Source organism: Gigantopelta aegis, chromosome 8 (genome assembly GCF_016097555.1).
Source record: "Gigantopelta aegis isolate Gae_Host chromosome 8, Gae_host_genome, whole genome shotgun sequence".
Taxonomy (NCBI): Eukaryota; Metazoa; Mollusca; class Gastropoda; order Neomphalida; family Peltospiridae; genus Gigantopelta; species Gigantopelta aegis.
Window position 1 is genome coordinate 79,965,498 of NC_054706.1, and position 27,857 is coordinate 79,993,354.

General features: G+C 38.1%; 2 protein-coding genes across 6 annotated transcripts in view; one reads left to right on the top strand and one right to left on the bottom strand.

Annotated features, from left to right (window-relative positions):
- The window catches only part of LOC121378858 (glutamine--fructose-6-phosphate aminotransferase [isomerizing] 2-like), an 87,080-nt gene extending 71,872 nt beyond the window's left edge, over window positions 1-15,208 (bottom strand). For 3 of the 4 annotated variants that reach the window (XM_041507203.1, XM_041507200.1, XM_041507201.1), the window contains exons 1-3: window positions 15,004-15,206; window positions 9,477-9,584; window positions 2,703-2,801 (exon numbers count right to left, since the gene is read on the bottom strand). In XM_041507203.1, coding sequence (XP_041363137.1) covers window positions 2,703-2,801; window positions 9,477-9,584; window positions 15,004-15,010 — 214 coding nt within the window. In that variant the 5' untranslated portion in view covers window positions 15,011-15,206. Of the gene's footprint in view, window positions 1-2,702; window positions 2,802-9,476; window positions 9,585-15,003 lie in introns of all 4 variants that reach the window. The other variant, XM_041507202.1, reaches the window with a different exon arrangement.
- Window positions 15,209-15,338: 130 nt separating this feature from the next.
- LOC121378862 (DNA polymerase beta-like) overlaps window positions 15,339-27,857 on the top strand; it is a 46,351-nt gene continuing 33,832 nt past the window's right edge. For both annotated transcript variants that reach the window (XM_041507214.1, XM_041507213.1), the window contains exons 1-5: window positions 15,339-15,483; window positions 20,207-20,331; window positions 20,953-21,027; window positions 23,805-23,863; window positions 26,016-26,065. In XM_041507214.1, coding sequence (XP_041363148.1) covers window positions 15,420-15,483; window positions 20,207-20,331; window positions 20,953-21,027; window positions 23,805-23,863; window positions 26,016-26,065 — 373 coding nt within the window. In that variant the 5' untranslated portion in view covers window positions 15,339-15,419. The remainder of the gene's footprint in view (window positions 15,484-20,206; window positions 20,332-20,952; window positions 21,028-23,804; window positions 23,864-26,015; window positions 26,066-27,857) is intronic.

Consider the following 27,857-nt stretch of genomic DNA (forward strand, 5'->3'; position numbering starts at 1 on the left):
TATCTCCAAGCATTAAGTGATATTTTGGGGTGTGTATGGTCTAGCGTTACAGGGCGTTACAAGGGGGTGGATGGGTGTCTGACTGACAAAAATAGCGTTACGTTGAATGACCCCACAACACATACCAGAACCTTTGAATATACCTGAGAAAGAACAAATATTGCACTTTATATCAGAAAGCATGTGTATTCCTTTGCTAATAATTTGTTTAAAGTCACTTGATAACTCATGGTTATTTGAGACAAGCAAGTATTTTTGTATCGTGTACTACCTGAAATTTACATAATATCAGACAATTTAGTTTATTAAAAATTGTGCTTCTATGAATATGCAGAATTTTTTTTTTTTTAATCAAAACCATAGCAAAAGCACTATTATATAATTATGTAAATTTGTTGTGAGCCTTGTATGACAAAAATATAATTATAATTTACAAAAATCAAAACTGATTATATTTGATGGTAAATTTGTCAAATCCATCAGCAAGTAAGAATTTCTGATCTATTTTTCTTCTAATATTAGAAAATACCAATCACTATGAAGTCCTGTATTGAACACAAACATGCTATCTGTACTGACTGCGTACAATTGTGAAATCATCATCGGAGTGGAATCGTACTTTCCCTGCTGGGCAATTATTATCTTTAAGTCAGTGATAGGCATACTTCAGTGAAGTTATCACTTGCCACAAGCAATAGGGCAACCACCGATATAACATCTCACCACTTTGTACCAGCATTGAGGATATTTATTTCTCTCATCCTCAGGTATATGGAACATAGCTATTCCATGAAAGAAAGCCATGTAAGAAATTTCTATCTTACATGGGATATTACGTGCTTGCGTTTAACATGACGTTGTTGGTAATATATGACATCATATTAATGTGAGGCAGTGACATGAGATCATTAGACAGTTTTAAATTAATATTCTGTTATTAAAACCTTCATTTTAAAATCTATCTTGTTAATTTGTAGTGTTAAATTTTATTTAACACATGAAACAAGCACTGCAAATACGATAGCGTAGCTTATTTATGATAAAATGGTCAAACAAAAAAGTTACTTGTTCAGCCATCTTTGTCTGTTCGTGTAAAATAATGGTTTATTTACCGAATGACTGAGAGAAAAATACTTCATCATATGCAGTCATGTGGGATAGAAAAGGTACACCCTCGGTGGTGGAAATTTCTACCTTGGGACTTGGCAAGCCTCGTCCCAGGTCAAAATTTTCACCACCTCGGACGTACTTTTTCTATCCCACATGACCGCATATGATGGAGTCTTATAATCACAATTTGTAACAGGGTTATTCCAAACTCAACTTAATATATACCAGAAACAACATAACTGTATTTGCTTGAATAAAGGAAATATAACTGCAGGACGGGGACTGTAAACAGTACATTATAACTGAGATGTGGGGTTTCATGACAAAAATAATTATGACAAGGAGTTAAAAGTTTATTTTTATTAATGACACCACTAGAGCACATTGGTACAGCACTCGCCTGATGCGCGATCTATCTAGGATCGATTCCTGTCTGTGGGCCCATTGGGCTATTTCTCATCCCAGCCAGTGCTTCACAACTGGTGTACCAAATGCCGTGGTATGTACTATCCTGTCTGTGGGATGATGCATATAAAAGATACCTTGCTGCTAATCATAAAGAGTAGCTTGTGAAGTGGTGACAGCGGGTTTCCTCTGTCAATATCTGTGTGGTCCTTAACCATGTCCGATGCCAGGTAACCGTAAATAAAATGTGTTGAGTGCGTCATAAAATTAAATATTTCCTTCCACTAGAGCACACTGATTTATTCATCAACAGTTATTGCATGTCAAACATTTAGTAAATCTCGGTGCTCTATACTAGCATAATGATGAAATGGATAATATTTCTAAGACCGGAGTCGGATGCCAGTTGGACTGAAAATTAAGTTGTACCAAAAAGTACTAATATAAAATCAACTACAGCTCCATATAGTTGTCACAGTGTGCATGTCTATCAATATTGTCATATGTAACTCAGTGTGGACATGACATTGTGTTGACATAGATAGGATGTTAGAGCAGGGAGGGCACCCACACAGTCTACAAGTCTGTTAAATCTCGCATTTACACCAGTTATGGAGTGATAGGCAAATATGAAAGATCATGTGGGGGAGAGGTGTGACTGGGGGGATGGGGCTGGCATGTCCCCCACCCCCACCCCCCTCTGTGGACCTCTGGCTCTGCCAGTGTGGATTAGTAACCATAAATGAGTTTAGCTACCACTAGCAATTTGAAACATCTTTAAAACAGTTTACTGTAGCTACATGTAGTGTTAATGTAGCTGAAGGTTAGTGTATATTTTAATTGAGAGAATCTGTGAGACTCATTCTTAGTGTCATGCTACACTAAACCCATAGCTAGAAGCTGATGGGAAATGGCAGGTGTGTGGCATGGATAGCCACGAGATAAGCACATGTTGTGGTTGGAGACATGGACTGGGATGTGGAAGGTGACAGTGAAAGAAGTTGAAAGATAGACAGAGCTGCCAGACTGGGAAGAAATGAGATGGAATTCAAAGGAGAGAGGAAAGGATCAGTGGGATAAAAGAAACAGAGGAGTATAATGTTTCGAGTCACAGAATCATGGCGACTCAAGTTTTAGTAGTTAACTGCCACGTGACCCTGTCTGTAAATAATGTTAGTGTGTCTTACTTTTAACAGCGTTCTCCAGGTTCTTCACCTTGCCCGTCTGTCGGACCAGCTTGATGACGCAGTCATCACTGTCACACTTGCTACCCTCAAAAGCAACTCCTGAAAAACAGTAACCCAAAAATAATGATGCAGTTGTTAGTACATGACATTAAAGCCAAAGTAACACTGATGCATTCGTTACTACTTTCTACTCTCAAAACTAGTACTTATAATTACATTTATCCTGCAACCACCAGTTCTACTCACAGAATATGATGACGGATAAAGCAAAGTCATATCCGTATAATAGCAGGATATGACTTTTGACATCACTCATGTGACGTCACACATACAATGTAGCTGAAATAACAGAATTAATAGTTTTTTCACATACTTTTTATGGTCTGCAGGATAAAAATACTAACTAGTTAATGACACTGGATATTTGCTTTATCCTGTTCAGACCGAATGAGAAATTCCCATTCTTAACTTCACTGGATAAAGCTAATATCCAATGTCATCAACTAGTTATTTTCTATATAGTGGACTCAATTTACGAAATGTGACCATGATTGTACATCTATTTTGTGTGTGTGAATCTTCACATTGACAAAATATGACATGCTCATAGTGAAAAAAACACCCGTGTTTACCATCAATCATTAAACATTAGGATTAGGGAACTAAGTACATCTGTATAAGTATGAGGGAGCAGTCAGTGCAACATTTTCTGCTTGTATGTTGAAGCCAAGTTATGGGTGACTAAGTACATCTGTATAAGTATGAGGGAGCAGTCAGTGCAACATTTTCTGCTTGTATGTTGAAGCCAAGTTATGGGTGACTAAGTACATCTGTATAAGTATGAGGGAGCAGTCAGTGCAACATTTTCTGCTTGTATGTTGAAGCCAAGTTATGGGTGACTAAGTACATCTGTATAAGTATGAGGGAGCAGTCAGTGCAAAATTTTCTGATTGTATGTTGAAGCCAAGTTATGGGTGACTAAGTACATCTGTATATGTATGAGGGAGCAGTCAGTGCAACATTTTCTGCTTGTATGTTGAAGCCAAGTTATGGGTGACTAAGTACATCTGTATAAGTATGAGGGAGCAGTCAGTGCAACATTTTCTGATTGTATGTTGAAAACAAGTTATGGGTGACTAAGTACATCTGTATAAGTATGAGGGAGCAGTCAGTGCAACATTTTCTGCTTGTATGTTGAAGCCAAGTTATGGGTGACTAAGTACATCTGTATAAGTATGAGGGAGCAGTCAGTGCAACATTTTCTGCTTGTATGTTGAAGCCAAGTTATGGGTGACTAAGTACATCTGTATAAGTATGAGGGAGCAGTCAGTGCAACATTTTCTGATTGTATGTTGAAGCCAAGTTATGGGTGACTAAGTACATCTGTATATGTATGAGGGAGCAGTCAGTGCAACATTTTCTGCTTGTATGTTGAAGCCAAGTTATGGGTGACTAAGTACATCTGTATAAGTATGAGGGAGCAGTCAGTGCAACATTTTCTGATTGTATGTTGAAAACAAGTTATGGGTGACTAAGTACATCTGTGTAAGTATGAGGGAGCAGTCAGTGCAACATTTTCTGCTTGTATGTTGAAGCCAAGTTATGGGTGACTAAGTACATCTGTGTAAGTATGAGGGAGCAGTCAGTGCAACATTTTCTGCTTGTATGTTGAAAATAAGTTATGGGTGACTAAGTACATCTGTATATGTATGAGGGAGCAGTCAGTGCAACATTTTTTGCTTGTATGTTGAAAACAAGTTATGGGTGACTAAGTACATCTGTATAAGTATGAGGGAACAGTCAGTGCAACATTTTCTGATTGTATGTTGAAAACAATTTATGGGTGACTAAGTACATCTGTATAAGTATGAGGGAGCAGTCAGTGCAACATTTTCTGCTTGTATGTTGAAAACAAGTTATTGGTGACTAAGTATATCTGTATATGTATGAGGGAGCAGTCAGTTCAACAGCTAGAGATTGATAGTTTATTCCATTATTTCAGATTTTCCCATTTTTTCTCTGATTTACACAAATCTTCTTTCAGTTACAGTTGTTACCAATACATCATTTGTCCACATGCATGCTTAATATATATGATAGGACATTTCTATAAGAAAATATTAATGAAATAGCCATTGTGTTATTTATGCATTGCAGTATGGTACAAATGATATACAGTGAAACATTTTACTTGGTCCAGAGGGCGTCCAGTTTTAGAAGTATTCGGTTTAAAGAGGTACTCTTTGTATAGATATTTAAAAGGGGAGTTCCGGTTTAAACAGGTTCCGGTTTTGAGAGATTTCACTGTATAATCATTGGTAGTGACAGCAAGTCCATCTCTCTCTATCTATTTCTTCCTACACTGTATAATCATTGGTAGTGACAGCAAGTCCATCTCTTTATCTATTTCTTCCTACACTGTATAATCATTGGTAGTGACAGCAAGTCCATCTCTCTCTCTCTATTTCTTCCTACACTGTATAATCATTGGTAGTGACAGCAAGTCCATCGTTCTCTATCTATTTCTTCCTACACTGTATAATCATTGGTAGAAACAGAAGTCCATTTCTCTCTATCTATTTCTTCCTACACTGTATAATCATTGGTAGTGACAGCAAGTCTATATCTCTCTATCTATTTCTTCCTACACTGTATAATCATTGGTAGTGACAGCAAGTCTATATCTCTCTATCTATTTCTTCCTACACTGTATAATCATTGGTAGTGACAGCAAGTCTATATCTCTCTATCTATTTCTTCCAACACTGTATAATCATTGGTAGTGACAGCAAGTCCATCTCTCTCTATCTATTTCTTCCTACACTGTATAATCATTGGTAGTGACAGCAAGTCTATCTCTCTCTATCTATTTCTTCCTACACTGTATAATCATTGGTAGTAACAGCAAGTTAATCTCTCTCTATCTATTTCTTCCAACACTGTATAATCATTGGTAGTGACAGCAAGTCCATCTCTCTCTATCTATTTCTTCCTATACTGTATAATCATTGGTAGTGACAGCAAGTCCATCTCTCTCTATCTATTTCTTCCAATACTGTATAATCATTGGTAGTGACAGCAAGTCCATCTCTCTCTGTCTATTTCTTCCTACACTGTATAATCATTGGTAGTGACAGCAAGTCCATCTCTGTCTATTTCTTCCTACATTGTATAATCATTGGTAGTGACAGCAAGTCCATCTCTCTCTATCTATTTCTTCCAACACTGTATAATCATTGGTAGTGACAGCAAGTCCATCTCTCTCTATCTATTTCTTCCTACACTGTATAATCATTGGTAGTGACAGCAAGTCTATATCTCTCTATCTATTTCTTCCAACCAAGTTACTATTTGGTAGCATTTCTCTATCTGCTATAATTTATATCTAACCTCAGTGGTACCCCCAAACTCCCCTACCAATTTACTATTTGGTAGCATTTTTCTATCTACTATAATTTATATCTAACCTCAGTGGTACCCCCTCTTCCCCCTACCAAGTTAGTGTTTGGTAGCAATTCTCTACCTACTATAATTTATATCTAACCTCAGTGGTACCCCCTCTTCCCCCTACAAAGTTAGTGTTTGGTAGCAATTCTCTACCTACTATAATTTATATCTAACCTCAGTGGTACCCCCTCTTCCCCCTACAAAGTTAGTGTTTGGCAGCATTTCTCTATTTACTATATTTTATATCTAACCTCAGTGGTACCCCCTCTTCCCCCTACAAAGTTAGTGTTTGGCAGCATTTCTCTATTTACTATAATTTATATCTAACCTCAGTGGTACCCCCTCTTCCCCCTACAAAGTTAGTGTTTGGCAGCATTTCTCTATTTACTATAATTTATATCTAACCTCAGTGGTACCCCCTCTTCCCCCTACAAAGTTAGTGTTTGGCAGCATTTCTCTATTTACTATATTTTATATCTAACCTCAGTGATACCCCTCCCTCCCCCTACCAAGTTAGTGTTTGGCAGCAGTTCTCTATTTACTATAATTTATATCTAACCTCAGTGGTACCCCCTCTTCCCCCTACCAAGTTAGTGTTTGGCAGCATTTCTCTACCTACTATATTTTATATCTAACCTCAGTGGTACCCCCTCTTCCCCCTACAAAGTTAGTGTTTGGCAGCATTTCTCTATTTACTATATTTTATATCTAACCTCAGTGGTACCCCTCCCTCCCCCTACCAAGTTAGTGTTTGGCAGCATTTCTCTACCTACTATAATTTATATCTAACTTCAGTGGTACCCCTTCCTCCCCCTACCAAGTTAGTGTTTGATAGCATTTCTCTATCTACTATAATTTATATCTAACCTCAGTGGTACCCCTTCCTCCCCTACCAAGTTAGTGTTTGATAGCATTTCTCTATCTGCTATAATTTATATCTAACCTCAATGGTATCCCCTTCCTCCCCCTACCAAGTTAGTGTTTGGTAGCATTTCTCTATCTACTATAATTTATATCTAACCTCAGTGGTACCCCTTCCTACCCCTACCAAGTTAGTGTTTGCTAGTATTTCTCTATCTGCTATAATTTATATCTAATCTCAGTGGTACCCCTTCCTACCCCTACCAAGTTAGTGTTTGGTAGCATTTCTCTATCTGCTATAATTTATATCTAACCTCAGTGGTACCCCTTCCTACCCCTACCAAGTTAGTGTTTGGTAGCATTTCTCTATCTGCTATAATTTATATCTAACCTCAGTGGTATCCCCTTCCTACCCCTACCAAGTTAGTGTTTGGTAGCATTTCTCTATTTACTATAATTTATATCTAACCTCAGTGGTACCCCTTCCTACCCCTACCAAGTTAGTGTTTGCTAGCATTTCTCTACTATAATTTATATCTAACCTCAGTGGTACCCACTTCCTACCCCTACCAAGTTTGTGTTTGATAGCATTTCTCTATCTACTATAATTTATATCTAACCTCACTAGTAATCTGTTCATCTAAACTATTCTCCCGCAAGGCGTAATTTGCAGACTGTGACATTACCAGTACAAACACCTACTCTGATAGAAATATAACATGTAATATATATCGGGTAGAATATAAACAGATGAATGTCATACAGGGTGTTAACAGGACAACAGTGCTAAACTTAGGTGTCCAAACATGAAAGCAACTGGGGGGGGGGGGGGGGGGGGGGGGGGGGGGGGGGCAGTTATATATTAATTTTATTTTTAATTGGGGTGGGCAATGTATTATTTTCAGATTTGGGGGTAGTGCCCCTCTTTCTCTCCCCCACCCTGACCTGAATTCTTATGTCTATGATGATGATGAATGCTATTCCTGTAATTATATTCAACAAAGATTCTAACATACTACCCAAAGTTAATAGGTTACAGAAAATCCTCTGCCTCATGAGTCTCACTACCCTCCCCCCAACAGGACAGTTCCACAGTATGTATACTGTCAATATATGATACTGGTTGTTGTGGTGGCTATAGTGTGAACATATCTCGATATGGCTGACACAGCCATTACTTTCTGTGACAGCTGGGTGCTAAAAGTATCATGTATGAGTTGCTGATTACACATCATTTTACAGAGCTTTTAACTACAGGTGCCTCAGCCATTTAGGCTAAATATCACATTTTTAAATGTTTAATTAATGGATTAATTTGGTTTTATTACCTCTGTCCAACTAAGGTTGAAGATTCTGTCTAGGACAAACACAACAGCTACTGACTGTCCATGTTAAAAATTAAATGTTCAAAGTTGAATAATGGCGACATCCCACCGAAATTAAATTGTGCCTTGAAATATAAACAGTATACCTTCAACTCTATACTCATACAAAATAACCAAATAATTTACTAATTATAGAATTTTTCAGAGAATGACCAAGAGAATTGGGCACATTCATTTGAGGTGGGCACTCCGGAACAGTCCATAATGGTATGCCAGGCAGATGTTATCATGTTACCAACAAGTTAGCCATCTTTGTGCAGCTCATCTGTCTGTGATAGCTCTATCCAGCTGCCTGCAGTCAATTTGCCAGATTATGGGAATTTGTCAGTTTCATAAGATTTGTTATAACATAAGAAGACAGGAATCTATTAACCACATCACTAGAGCATATTGATTTATTAATCATCGGCTACTGGATGTCACAACTTTGGTAATTTTTGACACATAGTCTTAGAGGAAACCTGCTACATTTTTCCATTAGCAACAAGGGATCTTTTACATGCACCATCCTACAGACAGGGCAGCACATACCACAATCTTTTGATATACCAGTCATGGTGCACTGGTTGGGACGGGGGGGGGGGGGGGGGACAATCAGAGAATGGGTTCACTGAGTGTTTTCGATCATACGATGCAAGCATCTCCGGTGAGTGCTCTACTGACTGAGCTAGGTCCCAACCCTAGTTATAAAAAGACTTTTGTGGGATCATCAATTAACTCTTAACCTAATGCTGGACTTGTGGATCCTTTTATGGATATCAGAAGAGTTCTGGCTTTTATATTTCATACTATACTGGGTCACTATTTGTCATCAATTTCAACCAACAATTAAACAAAATCTTCATGTTTTAAATAACACAAACAAAAACCCCTTAACCTTTCAATTTCCGACTAGACAACCTGAACGGAACTAAGAGTTCAATGAACAACAAACATAGAATTAAAAGGGTTAATGTGTCCTCTGCCATTTACATGTGTCCCCCACCGAAGGTAAACACGGAATTTGTAGCGCAGTGTAACGGGAATGCATGGCGCAGTGTAGCGGGAATGTGTGGCACACTGTATCACTCTTTGATCTCACCTGCAGAGTCGTAACCCCGGTACTCGAGTCGCTTCAGGCCATTGATGAGGATGTCGAGAATCTCACGTCTCGTGCTAGGCACCATGTAGTTAAGGTAGGCGAAGATACCTGCAAACACACAACAAGGCTACTTCAAACTCACTCGCAGGATTTGGTCTCTTTTTAAATAAAACCCAAGCATTTGTTACAAAGAAGGTCTCAGCTAATTTATAAAAACTAAATCTTTAAAAAAACACAAAAAAACATGTCTATGTTGTTTTCATAAATAAAGTCTTAGCTAATTTGTGGAAACAAAGTCTCTTTCAAATTGACACATGAAATTATTTTTAACAATAATAATAAATATTTGTCACAAAACGTGTACAAGTTAAGATGTTAAAACAAAATCTCATTCAACCTGACACATGAAATTATTTTTAATAATAATGATAAATATTTGTCACAAAACTTGTACAAGCTAAGATGTTAAAACAAAATCTCATTCAAACTAACATACACAAAATTAATAAAGACAAACAAAAACAACTACAACAAGAGAAGCAGCAAAAGAAAAAGTGTTTTTAAAAACAAAAGCATTTGGTGAAAATGGCTACAAACAACAAGAACAATCTAACCATAACATCATGAATTGTTGGGGGGGTTTGGGGGGGGGGGGGATGTAGCCCAGTGGTAAAGCACTCAGTTTCGGATCGATCCATGTCGGTGGGCTCATTGGGCTATTTCTCATTCCAGCCAGTGTACCACGACCAGTATATCAAAGGTTTGGTATGTGCTATCCTGTCTGTGGGATGGTGCATATAAAAGACCTCTGTTACTAACAGAAAAAATATAGCAGGTTTCATCTCTATGACTGTCAAAACAACCATATGTTTGACATCCAATAGCCGATGATTAATAAATCAATGTGCTCTAGTGGTGTTGTTAAACAAAACAAACTATTCATGAATTTTTTTACCATGACAGTTTTTATATGACCTACCGGGTATTCTATCTGAGGAGAGAGTTTATGTTGGTTTGCATTTTGCTAACACTACCACCACTGCATGATGCCGATATGTGAATGCTTTTCTTTCATCACAACCAGTACAGGAAAGATCAAACATCCAAGCTCAATCCACAAAGCTGGCTGTCAACATGTGACTATATTATTAGGTGTTCAGTGCTCCAAACTGGCGGATAAGTATCAGTATGCAAGGTAAATATTGTGATAATCATCTGTGAAATTGGGTTTCAAATGCAATTAGATATGGTTTTCTTTTAAAGATTGTCTTCTTTTACGTTCATCGGGGTATGAACAAATCAAATCATCCACAAACTGTATGAATCGGCAAAGCCGTTGTCACATAAGTTTGCAGACTATTTTTTTTGGTTCATACCCTGATAAACGTAAAAGAAATAACAGACAATACCTATAATTAAATTTGAATCATACTTGCTAATAACAACACTAAAACGTCGTACTTTATTTTCAATTATTTTTTTATCGATAAACAATAACGCTCAGTATGACAACTTGCCCATATTAAATGACGTCATCAGATAATTTTTACGTTCATCGAGAATTGAACAAACTCGTGTTACTACATCTGGACCAATGGAATGACTTTATATGGTAATGAATGTAACGAAAATTTAATTATTGCCAAATGAAACACAACAAAACAAGCTTTACTGTTAATTAAGAACATCATTTCCTTTAAATCTTGGGAGTTTTATGTAAACATGGAAAAAAACCCAGAATGTCTGTTAACAACACCTCGTGTCTAACACACCTGCTTACTTTGACATTTGATCAACAGAGAAAAAGAGGAAACCTGCTGAAGCCATACTGGTTAATCCTGCTGACAAAGCAGCAAAGAATATTTTCCATAGACAGAATAGTACATACCATGGTTTTTGATATACCAGTCATAGAGTATTGGTCCACCGACAGCAGGGCTTCTAGATTATGGTAGCCCCACTCCCATGGCTAGTGATATTATATATTGGGCTAGTAAATACCTACTATTGACATGCCCAATGGCTAGTGATTTATTTTGGTCAAATGTTGCAGTTAAGTCTATTTTGTAAATACGAATATCCTGCCCTACCCCCACCCCCCACCCCATTGTTAGTGTTTTACACTCTATCTCCCTCTTTAGGTGACATATCCAACTATTACTATTATTTAGTAAAATTGTATTAACTTAAAGTAATGTAGGGCTAGTGAATTTTTAAATGTGGCTAGTAAATGTTTTATATCACAGATCCCATGGCTAGTGGATTTTATAAAAATTCTAGAAGCCCTGAACAGTGATAGAACCTGTGACCTCTTGCACAGAGCATGTGAGGGGTGTATGTGTGTTAGGGTTATGTTTAAGAAGTCATTAATTTTGTCAAAAATAAAATCTGCAAAAAAATTTGGTTCCCCCCACCCCACGCCCCCCCCACCACCATTATAGTGCAGTCTTATATTACAAAAAAAAATTGGGTACGGTGCCATACCCATTTTACCCTTTGGCAGAAACCCTGAAAAAAAAAGGAGGTAGGCAACAGGTAGACCATTTCTTGGCTAATTGACTGATTATATCATACAAACTGAACACACCAGTACAACTGGCATCTGATTACTTAGCAGCTTTATGAATGGGGCAAATTAATGTTTAATAACACTCATTGTTTCATAAACTGGTAGGTTAATCTCCATCTAGAACATTTGAAAATAAATGTGTTACCTCTATATAGAACACATCTTCTTTATGTGTTCAGGACAGTACATACCAGTTGTGAAACAATGATTTGGAATTGTAAAAAAATATAATAACCATGCAAATAGACATGGCCCACTGATGTACATCTAAACTAAGTTGCAAAGTAAACACAATGAATCAACTTGTAGAACATTGTCCTACTTGTGAATTAAGTTTGAAAACAAGTGAAATCAAACTACTAACTAAACTAATTAGTACTTCAAAATATTTTGAAAAACTAAAATTATACTTTCAGAGAGGAATCTATCAGTCATCTCCTCCCATCACCCCTCTTGCTGACAGTGAACTAATAGATATCTCCTCCCATCACCCCTCTTGCTGACAGTGAACTACACTCCACAAACACAATCCCCTAAATTTATATATTAGTAGGCCTACTGTGAAGGGTTTAAAAAATGTCTGGTCCAAGGTTGTGACCAATACTTTTATGAGGTACACGTTAGACCAGCATCTTATTCTTAATCTGACATAAGAATTAAATGTTGGGGGTTGGGGTGGAGGGGGGCACTGCATGCCTCCCAACTTTGATGATTATGCAACCCCTAGTTGAAAGGTGAGCTAATACATAAGCATTCAGGCACCCATTTTTGTACATGTGTGTGTGTGTGTGGGGGGGGGGGGGGGGTGCAGAGGCAGGCTGGCTTTTGCCCAAATTAAATGAACATGAATCTTGGAAACAACATTTATTCATATTAGCATTACTACTACACATTTTGACATGGATCACATACAGTTTTGAGGGTAGAATGATGGAAATACATAGTAAAAAGGTGTCTGGTTAGCACATTTTGCCTGAATTTGAGATTTTGATCCCTCCCCCCCCCCCCCCCACCTGTGTTCTACGCTTATGAGCCCAATATACAACTCCCCACAGCTAGCCTTTGCGTGTATGTTCGATTGGCGGCCCAATTCATTCTTTTCTCAAAACATGATTAGTTTGTCAATGGGTGTGCCACAGCTGTTTACACGGGACAGATAGGATATCTTCCATTTCCCAAGTTTTGAGGCCAGTCACCAGTGCATTCAATAGTAAGTTTGTTTATGGTGCCCAGTGGTAAAATGGTTGTAACAGCTGTCAGATCTGTTGTAAAAACACTGGTGTTCTGATGATTGCACTGAAAATTTATCAACTGGGTTCTACCGACTGGCCTCAATTGCGTTATGGTTAAGCCATCGGACTACAGGCTGGTAGGTACAGGGTTCGCAGCCCGGGTACTGGCTCCCACCCAGGGCTCAGTGGGTAGGTGTAAGGCCACTACACCCTCTTCTTTCTCACTAACCAACTAACAACTAACCCACTGTCCTGGACAGACAGCCCAGGTAGCTGAGCTGTGTGCCCAGGACAGCATGCTTGAACCTTAATTGGATACAAGCACATAAATAAGTTGAAATGAATGAAATGGGTTCTACTGATTCATACCTCACTGGGACGGGAGTGATGAACTTCTCACCTAACCGATATGCAGATTATGGGGAGTCATTTAAGGTACTATCATATTAAGCATTAGTATTTAACACTGATAGAAATAAGCAGAAGTGTTTGCTAGTCCACCAGACAAATACATCTAGAAATCTACGTGTCCGTCAATATTTCCACTTGTGTAAATATATGGTTTCATGTTTTTGATTGCTCAAAATTAAACTGCATTGAACATTTTTACTTGTGCACTGGACAACCATAGCTGAGTTTCATTTTGTTTGTCTGAGCAGATTTTTACTTGTCAAAACAAACGGACAAGTGCTTATTTCGAACACTGTTTGATCCTTTTATACAGAACTTCTGTTTTTTAACATGTAATTCCTGCAGTTTGTTTAGGTCCGAGTTGTATACACGTAGATGTGATCAGTGCTCATATTGTTTCGATAGCTAAGAGATTTAATTTTGAAATGCAAACAAAAATAAACCAACTAAATAAATCAGCTAACTAAGCCACCTTCCTCCATTTAATGTATTTCTTGGACTGCCCTGAGACATATAGTACAGTTATCACTTCTTCAACATGATGCAAGTATCTCATGTTACATGTATCTACATACAGTGTAATTTACATATTCAGTTGAAGATATATACCTGATATACTTATATTAATGACTTTTCAGTGTAATAGTATTATATTCTGTATCATCAGCTGTATTACTAACATATATTATGTAACACACACACCATGGCTACCACAATCTAGAAGCCCTGCCAATATACAACACTAAATTACTCTAAAAACATGTCTCTGCATCCTTATTTTAAAATTGTCCCAGGAGCATGCTCCCCACCCTCACCACTACCCCAACCCCAAACCCTGTTACAAATATTGCTTGTATCATTTACCTTTGGCAAGTCAAACTTGCTCTTTTTACAATTTTGTGACACCCCTCCCTTCAAAATCCTGTATCCGCCCCTGCAGTACATTATTATTGGTGTGAGCAAAATCGGGAAGACTGTTCATTTTTATAAACCCGAGTGACGAGTCCATTGGCCCACTGAGTTATAATACACTGGGCAATTCCTACCGCCTGATGAGTGATGTAGTTAGTTACGGTTTACCTACACACGCATGGATGACGCAAGGCTATTGTGAATGGATCATGTCGTGTCCCGGCTCGGCAGCCCTAATTTTTATTCCTATGTTTTTTGCAACACCTCACTTGTCAGTAGCAAGTTTTCAAATTTAGATTTTTACTTAGACAACCAGAATTGTCAGAACAACATGCAAAACCTACGCACGCGACTGGCCCCATAAAGCGTGCATGGATACAAGGATAAACTAAGTTAGACTTACCGCACATTTCGTAGCGTGTTTATCAACAGTCGGCTGTCAAAAACCCTGCCACGTTTCTGACAGGTGTTTTATAGACGATTAGTGCGGCCTTGACCTTCACTACATCCGGCTTCAGACTTTTGACACTTTATCAACCGGGTGGGATAGTCCAAGTAGGCAAGTTCCTGGTAGATATTACTGTACGATGAAATAGATATGCATCACTGATATGCCATAATACAGGTGAGGCTAGGTCTATATCTGGAACGGGAACAAAAGAACAAAAATCGTAATCGAGCAGTAGGGCGTAGAATCCGGAAGTGCTAGTGCGTTGTGGGATTGAACTAAACAAAACATTTCATGTGCTTCTGCAATTCATACTTTGCCAGATCGTTCTTGACTCTCTTTTGTTTAAAGTGCTGCTGATATATTTAAAAATGAGCAAGCGAAAAGGACCCGATTCGGAAAACTTAAATGCCGAATTTAGTGACTTTTTAATGGGTAATTAATAGATATAAAGTTCGACCGAATATTCATAGCCGTAGCGGCATAATCTATTATTTGTATTAATAAAAGTATTGGGGGGGGGGGGGGGGGGGGAGGGGAAGAAGATTAGCTCCCTTTTTGTCTACCCAATGCATTTGGGGGATGGGAATAAATATTATGTGCAAGGTATACTATATGGCTGCTGTGATTGCACCGAAAAGAAAGGGGAGTGTCGTTTTTCTAAATTTTATATCCTGGAGTGATGGTGAACCGGCTAATTAATGGAAAATGGTTTCTACCAATGCTGTAGTGTGGGTTGCCAGCATCCGGGGCAAGACAAGTATTGTGCCCCTTAACCAGTGAACCATTAGCACTCCCCGAGTCCCTTCCACCAGTCCAGAATTTTGTGACTAGGTGGTCCCACCCACGCTACGCCACTTGTTTATGCACACGTGCATTGTAATGTACAATCGATTTGATGAAATAATGTTTTATCTTGTTCACTTCATTGTCTGCATGTCATTTAATATAGTGCGCACAGTGCAAAAAATGGCTGTTGTGTATACATTTCCCTATGTATAAAAATATGTTGATGTCTGCTTATCTTGTCCTCATGTGCAGTGTTTTTGGGAAAGTTAACTTAATTCAACACAAGTATTTTGATGTCACGGTTCAGTCATATCGTATGCAGTTCAATTTCTTAAAACAAGTCAAATGTAAAAGAAATGTTTTATTTAACGACACACTCAACACATTTTATTTACGTTTATATGGCGTCCAACATATCGTTATAAGGACCACACAGATATTGAGAGAGGAAACCCGCTGTCACCACTTCATGGGCTACTCTTTTCGATTAGCAGCAAGGGATTTTTTATATGCACCATCCCAAAGACATAATGAATAAAGTAAAAATTCATATAAAAACATGTTATTAAGTTTTAAACCCATACCAACTCAAAATTTATTTATTTTTAAATTGAAAAAAAAATCCAGTATAAATAAACATGTTTCTTTACAAAATACCATTAAATGAAACATTAAATCTCATTTTCAATGGCGGGTAAAAGATAATGCAGTAGAAACAGACTAAATGTACAACTGCGTGTGTGTTGGTAAACTAGTCTGGGAGTGGCAGTCCACTTTGTGGCGATGCAAGAGGGATGGAATAAACTTTGTGGTGATGCAAGAGGGGTGAAATTCCCAGCAAATGATTTCCTCGATAGTTGCTGTTCTCCTAGATAGAGATCCAAGTAATCATCCACTGTTTTGCCAAATGCCCATTCGACTCTGCTTTGTGCAGAGATATACGGCCCTGATCATGTATTACGGTTGTGTCATTCAGATTACCATGGATGTTCCATCAATTGCCTTAAAACTTGTATCACAAAAAAAATAGTTTGCAGTTTGATGGTACATGTAATTTGTAAATAATTTTTTTTTAAATTCACACTGTACTTTCCCCCCAATAAAATGTTATTTGAGACGGTATGGGTTAAAAAAAATTATGAATTAATATGTTTTATTTGAATTTTATTTTATCTTTATTAATTATGTTGGTGCTGTCAATAGAACATGTTCTATGTTGTCTGTTGTCAGATCTGTAGTTCATGCCAACATAGACGCGGTGTGTTTTGTCACATTCGATTCAGTGTCAGTGTTTCTTTTTTTAACTAATACCATACTTGCCAGACACTAAAATCGATGGTCGCCCAACGGACTACCTTTATAAAATTGTTAGTCACCCTTAGCCAATAAAGGTCGCCATGGGCGACTGCTAATTTTCAACCCTGGATAAACTTTATTGCATATAAACTTACACATTTGGAACTTGATGCAAAATATTTGTACCAAAAAAATAATATCCCAACATTTAATAATAAAATAAATTGAAAAATATTGTTTTTTGTATCTACTGACAATATATTTCATCTGGTGGACAGATATAACTCTGCTTGGACGTAATCAAGGCACTTGCAGTATAACTGAGTGTTTGCATTATGCATGCTCATACCTCTCATTATGAGGTATATAACTGGGGGGTGGGGGTGGGGGGTGTCTTTAATATTGTAGAAGAAATATTTAAAGAAAATAATCATTTTTTATCTCCGGATTCATATTTACCATGATGATACCCCTCATTCTAATGTATTTAGATACAATTTTGCTGTTGAAAAATATAATAATGAACAACATATTACTAGTAACTTGTTAAATTAAAAAATTTGTGTTTAATTTTTTACTTACCGTAATTTTTCTAAATAAGAGCTTCTAGAATTCTTAAAATAATGACTTCTGCAGCATCTGTATGTGGACATATTTAAAATGTACAAATGTTTTATACTGGCAGATAATATACTCCATGTGTATACATTTTCAGGGCTTGAACGTAAGAATTTGTCTCCATCAGCAACTTAAAAACAAAATTGCTGTGGGTGAAATGACCCACCAACGGCAATTTAAAAAAATAAAAAGATTTTTGCAGCAAATAAATAAGACTGAAAGGTTATTTTGGTGTATGTAGACCTATTTTAAATGTGGTAATGTTATATACTGGCAGATAATGCACTCCAGGTGTAAACATTTTAAATGTGGTAATGTTATATACTGGCAGATAATGCACTCCAGGTGTAAACATTTTAAATGTGGTAATGTTATATACTGGCAGATAATGCACTCCAGGTGTAAACATTTTAAATGTGGTAATGTTATATACTGGCAGATAATGCACTCCAGGTGTAAACATTTTAAATGTGGTAATGTTATATACTGGCAGATAATGCACTCCAGGTGTAAACATTTTAAATGTGGTAATGTTATATACTGGCAGATAATGCACTCCAGGTGTAAACATTTTAAATGTGGTAATGTTATATACTGGCAGATAATGCACTCCAGGTGTAAACATTTTAAATGTGGTAATGTTATATACTGGCAGATAATGCACTCCAGGTGTAAACATTTTAAATGTGGTAATGTTATATACTGGCAGATAATGCACTCCAGGTGTAAACATTTTAAATGTGGTAATGTTATATACTGGCAGATAATGCACTCCAGGTGTAAACATTTTAAATGTGGTAATGTTATATACTGGCAGATAATGCACTCCAGGTGTAAACATTTTAAATGTGGTAATGTTATATACTGGCAGATAATGCACTCCAGGTGTAAACATTTTAAATGTGGTAATGTTATATACTGGCAGATAATGCACTCCAGGTGTAAACATTTTAAATGTGGTAATGTTATATACTGGCAGATAATGCACTCCAGGTGTAAACATTTTAAATGTGGTAATGTTATATACTGGCAGATAATGCACTCCAGGTGTAAACATTTTAAATGTGGTAATGTTATATACTGGCAGATAATGCACTCCAGGTGTAAACATTTTAAATGTGGTAATGTTATATACTGGCAGATAATGCACTCCAGGTGTAAACATTTTAAATGTGGTAATGTTATATACTGGCAGATAATGCACTCCAGGTGTAAACATTTTAAATGTGGTAATGTTATATACTGGCAGATAATGCACTCCAGGTGTAAACATTTTAAATGTGGTAATGTTATATACTGGCAGATAATGCACTCCAGGTGTAAACATTTTAAATGTGGTAATGTTATATACTGGCAGATAATGCACTCCAGGTGTAAACATTTTAAATGTGGTAATGTTATATACTGGCAGATAATGCACTCCAGGTGTAAACATTTTAAATGTGGTAATGTTATATACTGGCAGATAATGCACTCCAGGTGTAAACATTTTAAATGTGGTAATGTTATATACTGGCAGATAATGCACTCCAGGTGTAAACATTTTAAATGTGGTAATGTTATATACTGGCAGATAATGCACTCCAGGTGTAAACATTTTAAATGTGGTAATGTTATATACTGGCAGATAATGCACTCCAGGTGTAAACATTTTAAATGTGGTAATGTTATATACTGGCAGATAATGCACTCCAGGTGTAAACATTTTAAATGTGGTAATGTTATATACTGGCAGATAATGCACTCCAGGTGTAAACATTTTAAATGTGGTAATGTTATATACTGGCAGATAATGCACTCCAGGTGTAAACATTTTAAATGTGGTAATGTTATATACTGGCAGATAATGCACTCCAGGTGTAAACATTTTGCCATCATTGAGGAGCTTTACTGGAGGCACTTTTTTGTGCTATCGGTGATGCTCTCTACCTACAATAATTTATATCTCAACGACAGTAATTGCCATCGTTAAGTTCGAGCCCTGCATTTTGCCATCATTGATGAGCTTAACCAACGTCACTCCCGACCTACAGAAATTTCCACTGGTGCCGACATTAAGTTCGAGCCCTACTATGGTATAGTTTACCAGTTTCTATTTCACTTGATAGAGTATGTGGGGCGGGACATAGCCCAATGGTAAAGTGTTCGATCCCCGTCGGTGGGCCCATTAGGCTATTTCTCGTTCCAGCCAGTGCACCATGACTAGTATATCAACGGCTGTGGTATGTACTACCCTGTCTGTGGGATGGTGCATATAAAAGATCCCTTGCTGCTAATCGGAAAGAGTAGCCCATAAAGTGGCGACAGCGGGTTTCCTCTCTCCATATCTGTGTGGTCCTTAACCATATGTCCAACGCCATATAACTGTAAATGAAATGTGTTGAGTGTGTCGTTAAATAAAACATTTCCTTGATAGAGTATGTAGTGTTTATAGATTATTTTCCATTGATTTCAGAGTTGGCAAACTATGAGAAGAATGTCAATCGAGCTTTACACAAATACAATGCATATAGGAAGGCAGCCGGAGCATTGGCCAAACATCCAACGAAAATCAGGAGTGGGGATGAAGCTAAAAAACTGGTAAGGACTGTTCCAAACATTTTTACATAGGGGAGGCAGGAAGCACTATATTATTATTATTTTACCAGATGTAACCCATGGTATGGTTATGAAAGTTTAGATGGGATATGGTGGCCTAACACTGGGTTTTCACCCCCAAGAGTAGATAACCCTCATTATCGGAGGCTATGTACACAGCCACCATGTATATATAGTCACCTCGCGTAAGTAACAAAGATGGCGGCCTCCATTACAGTTATACAATTCTTGTGAAATGTGTCATCGGGTAAATACAAAGAAGGTGGTTGGCAGTGCAGATGAAAAGAGGAGAAATGATCAGAATAATCGGAAACTTAAAAAAAGGCCTTGTGTGTTATATTACACTAATTTATAGATGCCTAGTGGACCTGCTGTAATACATGTCTCTCTCTCTCTCTCTCTCTCTCTCTCTCTCTCTCTCTCTCTCTCTCTCTCTCTCTCTCTCTCTCTCTCTCTCTCTCTCTCTCTCTCTCTCTCTCTCTCTCTCTCTCTCTCTCTCTCTCTCTCTCTCTCTCTCTCTCTCTCTCTCTCTCTCTCTCTCATGAATGCATTTTATTTATACAATATGTATTGCTGCTTAACCATATTCGGTTTTATTTACAGGACGGTGTTGGGGCTAAAATAGCTTTGAAAATTGATGAATTTATAAAGACAGGGAAGCTTTCTAAGCTTGAGAAGGTAGTATAGTGTTTCCAGTAGTTTTGTTACTGACATCAAATATAATACATCTTGTTGATCAGATATTTGTAGCAAACATATTCATCCCACAACAGGGTGTGACTCTGTGACATCACTTAAATTCTTGTTACATATAGGCACCTGTTTCTGACTAAGATCAGGCCTTGACCTAAGTTGTTTCAATGGTAGCCCACCGGGCTACCAGTTTGTAAAATCTAGTAGCCCTCAGTGAAAATTGGTAGCCTCATAATTTAAAAAAAGAGAAAAAAGCAGAATAATTTATTTTGTAAGCCTTCATTATGAGATTAGGCCTAAAAATAAATAAATAATAATAATCCCTACCTACCTACCCATATTTGAAACTACTGGTCAGAAATGGACAAAACAAAATATTTTTCAGGATGGCCTAAAAGGAGGGGTAAATATATTATGATATGGAAAAAAATAATCTAACAACTACCACCAAAAAAACTGACCTATTCTATCTACATTAACTTGTTTGGTATGATTCCAGAAAAACACAATAGTATTTATTATTATTATTATTATTATTATTTATTATTATTAATATTAATTGTTTTTAGGCCTAATCTCGTAATGAAAGCTTATAAAATATTATTGAAACACTTCATACGGTTTTCATGTGTAGAACGGTCAGCTAATCATACGATCATCAGATCAATATTGCATATTTTAATACTTAAAATGGCTGTAACTATCTTCAATAGATGTCATTTTGAAGAATCTTAACAAAACTTGCCTTTATTCCAAAACAATGACGTTTTTTATTAATGACAGTGAACTTGTAAATGTGGTACGCCAATTATCCCAGACGGGATCGCCATGTCTGTTTGTGTTATCACGTGACAAGATAGATGCTATTTTGAGCGAGGTTATTGCGCAAAACAATAGTAAATGATGACAGAGATTTAATTCAAAATAATTTGTAAGAAAGATTAATATTTTTAACATTGAAATCATTCGTCAATTTATACATTTCTTTAACATAATAATAGATTTTAATTTTTAAAATAATAATCTGACAATTTGCATTGGTAGCCTAGAAGGAAATAACATGCGATTCAGTTATGGTTTAGTTTAGACTTCAGCTGGCGGCAAGTAGTCTTGATTATACAAAGCATTTGTTATAAGTAGGCGTTAAAACAATGGGCTGTGTTGTTGATTGTCAACCAGCCTCGGTGGCACAGTGGTTAAGCCATCGGACTACAGGCTGGTAGGTACAGGGTTCGCAGCCCTACCACTTTATTTTGCTAAATCATATTGTGCAACCGCCACATGTGGGTCAGACGAGGGGAGCAATTAACAGTTACAGCAACTCCTGGTAGCAGAGAGCGTGCACATGAAAGGTGGATTAGCCAACTGGTAGTCCGAGTGAGAACTCGGTAGCCAAAACATCTCAGGCTACCACTAAGGTCGAGCCCTGAAGATGATTAATGTGATTTGAGAACTTTATTTTAATGTAACTTAACGTTTTCGTTGCTAATTAACATAACCATACAAAGGAAATTTAAGCAATATAGTTAAATGTATTAGAATTGGTGTACTAAATATAAAACAAAATGTTCAGAAGAAAACATTTTACTTAGCACAGTTCCATATGATATTAGGTAACTCATATATTGTTTGTATACATTGGAAAATGTGCACTTCCAACACCTGCAAATCTGTCAACACATATATGAGAGAACTGATATTCAATCTCCCACACAGAGAGAACTAATGTGGAACTGTGCTAGTAAGTAAAATGTTGGGCTGTACCTATATGAAACTAAAATACACAAAATTACATGAATTACTGAAACTTTGGCATCATTATGAATGCATGGGTGTGTAGTAGGTGTTTCTGAGTGGAGTCTGACTGACATCTCAACGTTTATTTGAGTGAATATTTCTGTATGCACTTAGACTCTGACATGTGGGATAACATTTCCTTAAGGTGTGGTGTACAGTGCGTGACCTGCCATTGCATATCTAACCCTACTAATGTGTATATATGGTAATTTATCTCACACCTACACACATTTATACACCCACACTGCATCTAACCCAGTCTTCAAGTGGTGATAAAAATAATTTAACACTTTTAAGATATCTATTTTGGTGGGCTGCTAGTTTCCTGTTAAACAGTTTAAAATATCTTATAAAAACTTTGACTTTATAAAAAAAAACACCCCCAAAACCCCATTGCTTTTGTGTTTGTAACCTGCCCTGACTTTGAACTGTGTTTACCAGTGACAGACAGACCGTTCGTTCGTTCGTTCATTCTATTTATTTATTCATTCATTCCTTTCTTTATTTTACATATTCATACTATAAGAATAAGAAAGTGAGACATAATTGTTAAGAAAAATATTTTTAACCACCTTTTAACAAGTTTTAGCAAAAGTGTTTACTTGTAATTATTATTGTTTGTAATATGTAAGATTTAATGTTTATTTTGTTTACTGATGGTGGGTGTTTGCGTATGCATGGAGAAATTATGTCCCAATTGGCTATTTGTTTTCTAATAGAATAATAAAGACCCATTTATTTATGTGGTATACAATTGCTCAGTCAGTTTATTTCAATTAGTTTATAATTATGGCAATTTCCTATCTTGCGATTTATGTTAATCATAAATCATTTACCACGGTCACTGCTAGGTTCTGTCATGACTGATTATACAGATATCATTTATAGTAAACTAACCAAACATAAATTTGGTTTCATGGACATGCAACTTTTCTCTATGTACATACGCTTTGTTTTGTTTACAGATTCGGGCTGATGATACTAATGTGGCCATCAATGAATTAACCAAGATATCAGGAATTGGGTATGTTACATCATTATGCTTTATAGTTTTTTAAAGTAATAACAGTGATATTTTGGACTGTTGATCAGTATGAAGTGTTCTATGCAAAAAAGGTTGGAAGTATGGACCGGCCTTGGTGGCGCAGTGGTTAAGCCATCGGACTACAGTCTGGTAGGTGCATGGTTCACAGCCTGGTACCGGCTCCAACCCAGAGCGAGTTCTTAATGGCTCAATGGGTAGGCGTAAGGCCACTACACCCTCTTCTGTCTCGCTAACCACTAACCCACTGTCCTGGAGAGACAGCCCAGATAGCTGAGGTGTGTGCCCATGACAGTGTGCTTGAACCTTAATTGGATATAAGCACGGAAATAAGTTAAAATGAAAATGGATGGAAATATGGGTTTTTTTCAGATGAGTTTAATTTTAGATCAAATTAAGTTTACAGTTGCGTCTAATTAGAAATGTTGGTTAGAAATTGATTTTAAAACAATCATGACTGTTGAAAGGTTTGGTTTGGTAATAATCCTATGTACACAGCAAGGTATTACCCAGTGGGGGTGTGGCAGAAAACTATGAAAAAATGCCCCCTTAGTCTGCCTAAAAAGACCTTCTAATACTGTCCCATACAAGTATCAAAGTTAGTCATGAACAGAAAGTTACCATGTATCAAGAATGTCGAAAATGCTACTTCATTCTTGACAAAATCATATTGCACAAAATCAGCATCACCTAAGTCTTAATGAGGAGTGCGTTTCTCAAATACAAGATACTCACACAAGTTTCAGTACAATGATCAAGAAAGGGTAATGAATAAATAGCACAGTAATAGTAAACTTTATAATTGTGTTGTAACCTATAGGTTACCAGGTGTGTATTGTGTGGTAACCTGTAGGTTACCAGGTGTGTATTGTGTTGTAACCTTTATGTTACCAGGTGTGTATTGTGTAGTAACCTGTAGGTTACCAGGTGTGTATTGTGTAGTAACCTGTAGGTTACCAGGTGTGTATTGTGTGGTTACCAGGTGTCTATTGTGTGGTAACCTGTAGGTTACCAGGTGTCTATTGTGTGGTAACCTATAGGTTACCAGGTGTGTATTGTGTGGTAACCTGTAGGTTACCAGGTGTGTATTGTGTGGTAACCTGTAGGTTACCAGGTGTGTATTGTGTGGTAACCTGTAGGTTACCAGGTGTGTATTGTGTGGTAACCTGTAGGTTACCAGGTGTGTATTGTGTGGTAACCTGTAGGTTACCAGGTGTGTATTGTGTGGTAACCTATACATGGGTTACATAGCACTATACTTATTTCATTGCCCGATATGATAAAACAGAAATTACTGCCAGACTCTAGGTATTTCAGCAGGGCTCAAATTTAATGGTGGCCATGTGGCAAATTGCTGCAGTGCCTTGCTATATGGTCCAATTCCCAGGAAACTAAATAAAATCTTATGGCAAAACTGAATGTGCCATATTTTGTATGTTAGTCCAGTGTTCGAGATTAAACATTTTGGCCAGTATCCCAGTTGGATACTAACATTTCAAAATCTGGTATCCCACCTGAGAATTTAGTATTATATGGCAACCCGGTGGGATACTGTGTTCTTGAAGTCTGGTATCCAAAATCAAATTCTGGTATCCCCAGGATATCGGGATACCGTTAATCTCGAACACTGTAGTCGCCCGTAGGAAGGTGACAAAAAGTGAAAAGGGGGTCACTTACATATATATATATACATGTAAACATATATAAAATCCATCACTGCTGCTACAAAGTGGGGGGACATGCCCCTCTTGGCCTTGCTCCCCCTTCCAGCTTCCTGCGTCAGTGTTAGTAATTGATTATCATACACAAAGACGACTCCTGAAACTTGTTTTATTACCAAAACATGAAACTGTTCACACTTATTTATTATGAATGAGTGCTGTTGTGTTATATTAATACACTTGTCGAAGGTTGCCTTCTTGCTTGGCTTTTTGGTCATACAGCACTGAAAAACAATCTCCATCGGTCGAGGCCAAATGGTTTTTCACTATTATTTGCCAGATCCAAGGCCTGTTTCAGGCTGAATACAGTCCTATCCATACTCACTGGTTTTCCTTTATCACAGTTAATGGATTTCCACACAGTGTTTGATAAATGACCAACATCTAATTAGATGCTTTATATCTTTCTATAGGCCTGCTGCTGCCCAGAAGTTTGTTGCCGAGGGAATTATGAGCATAGAGGGTAAGACTTTGACTCTTCTTAAATTGCTTTACACAGTGGGTGAGATGAAATGAGGAGGTTGACTGTCTCACTCAAACAAATACTGTTCCAAAATTGGTCGTATGGGCAAAACTGTAATGATTAATTTCTGCCTGTTGGTTTAGATACAATTTTATACAATTGTGATCGGTGTGTTGATCTAAAGGTGAAGTCAGTCAGAGATATGCGGGGTGGTGGGGGTGGTGGGGGAAACCAAGACAACCATGAATACAACTGTCAAGGAAGAATTCTCCAGATCTTGTGGAGGAGGACACATCAACTGTCTGCAAAGGTTGAAATAAGAAGATGGGGCTGGATTGATGACACTCTGGAAACACATGGTCACGCATCACCAGTGGGACTCTGACATGAACACCTGGGACTGGATTGATGACACTCTGGAAACACATGGTCACGCATCACCAGTGGGACTCTGACATGAACACCTGGGGCTGGATTGATGACACTCTGGAAACACATGGTCACGCATCACCAGTGGGACTCTGACATGAACACCTGGGGCTGGATTGATGACACTCTGGAAACACATGGTCACGCATCACCAGTGGGACTCTGACATGAACACCTGGGGCTGGATTGATGACACTCTGGAAACACATGGTCACGCATCACCAGTGGGACTCTGACATGAACACCTGGGGCTGGATTGATGACACTCTGGAAACACATGGTCATGCATCCAGTGGGACTCTGACATGAACACCTGGGGCTGGATTGATGACACTCTGGAAACACATGGTCACGCATCACCAGTGGGACTCTGACATGAACACCTGGGGCTGGATTGATGACACTCTGGAAACACATGGTCACGCATCACCAGTGGGACTCTGACATGAACACCTGGGGCTGGATTGATGACACTCTGGAAACACATGGTCACGCATCACCAGTGGGACTCTGACATGAACACCTGGGGCTGGATTGATGACACTCTGGAAACACATGGTCACGCATCACCAGTGGGACTCTGACATGAACACCTGGGGCTGGATTGATGACACTCTGGAAACACATGGTCACGCATCACCAGTGGGACTCTGACATGAACACCTGGGGCTGGATTGATGACACTCTGGAAACACATGGTCACGCATCACCAGTGGGACTCTGACATGAACACCTGGGGCTGGATTGATGACACTCTGGAAACACATGGTCACGCATCACCAGTGGGACTCTGACATGAACACCTGGGGCTGGATTGATGACACTCTGGAAACACATGGTCACGCATCCCAGTGGGACTCTGACATGAACACCTGGGGCTGGATTGATGACACTCTGGAAACACATGGTCACGCATCACCAGTGGGACTCTGACATGAACACCTGGGGCTGGATTGATGACACTCTGGAAACACATGGTCACGCATCACCAGTGGGACTCTGACATGAACACCTGGGGCAGGATTGATGACACTCTGGAAACACATGGTCACGCATCACCAGTGGGACTCTGACATGAACACCTGGGGCTGGATTGATGACACTCTGGAAACACATGGTCACGCATCACCAGTGGGACTCTGACATGAACACCTGGGGCTGGATTGATGACACTCTGGAAACACATGGTCACGCATCACCAGTGGGACTCTGACATGAACACCTGGGGCAGGAGGAAACAAGAAAGAGTTTATTGTGGGGAGGAGGGGATTTACCTCAGTTGGTTGAGTGCTTGCCTGAGGTGCTAGCATCACAGGATCGAACCACCTCGATGGATCCATTCAAGTGATTGGGTTTTTTCTCA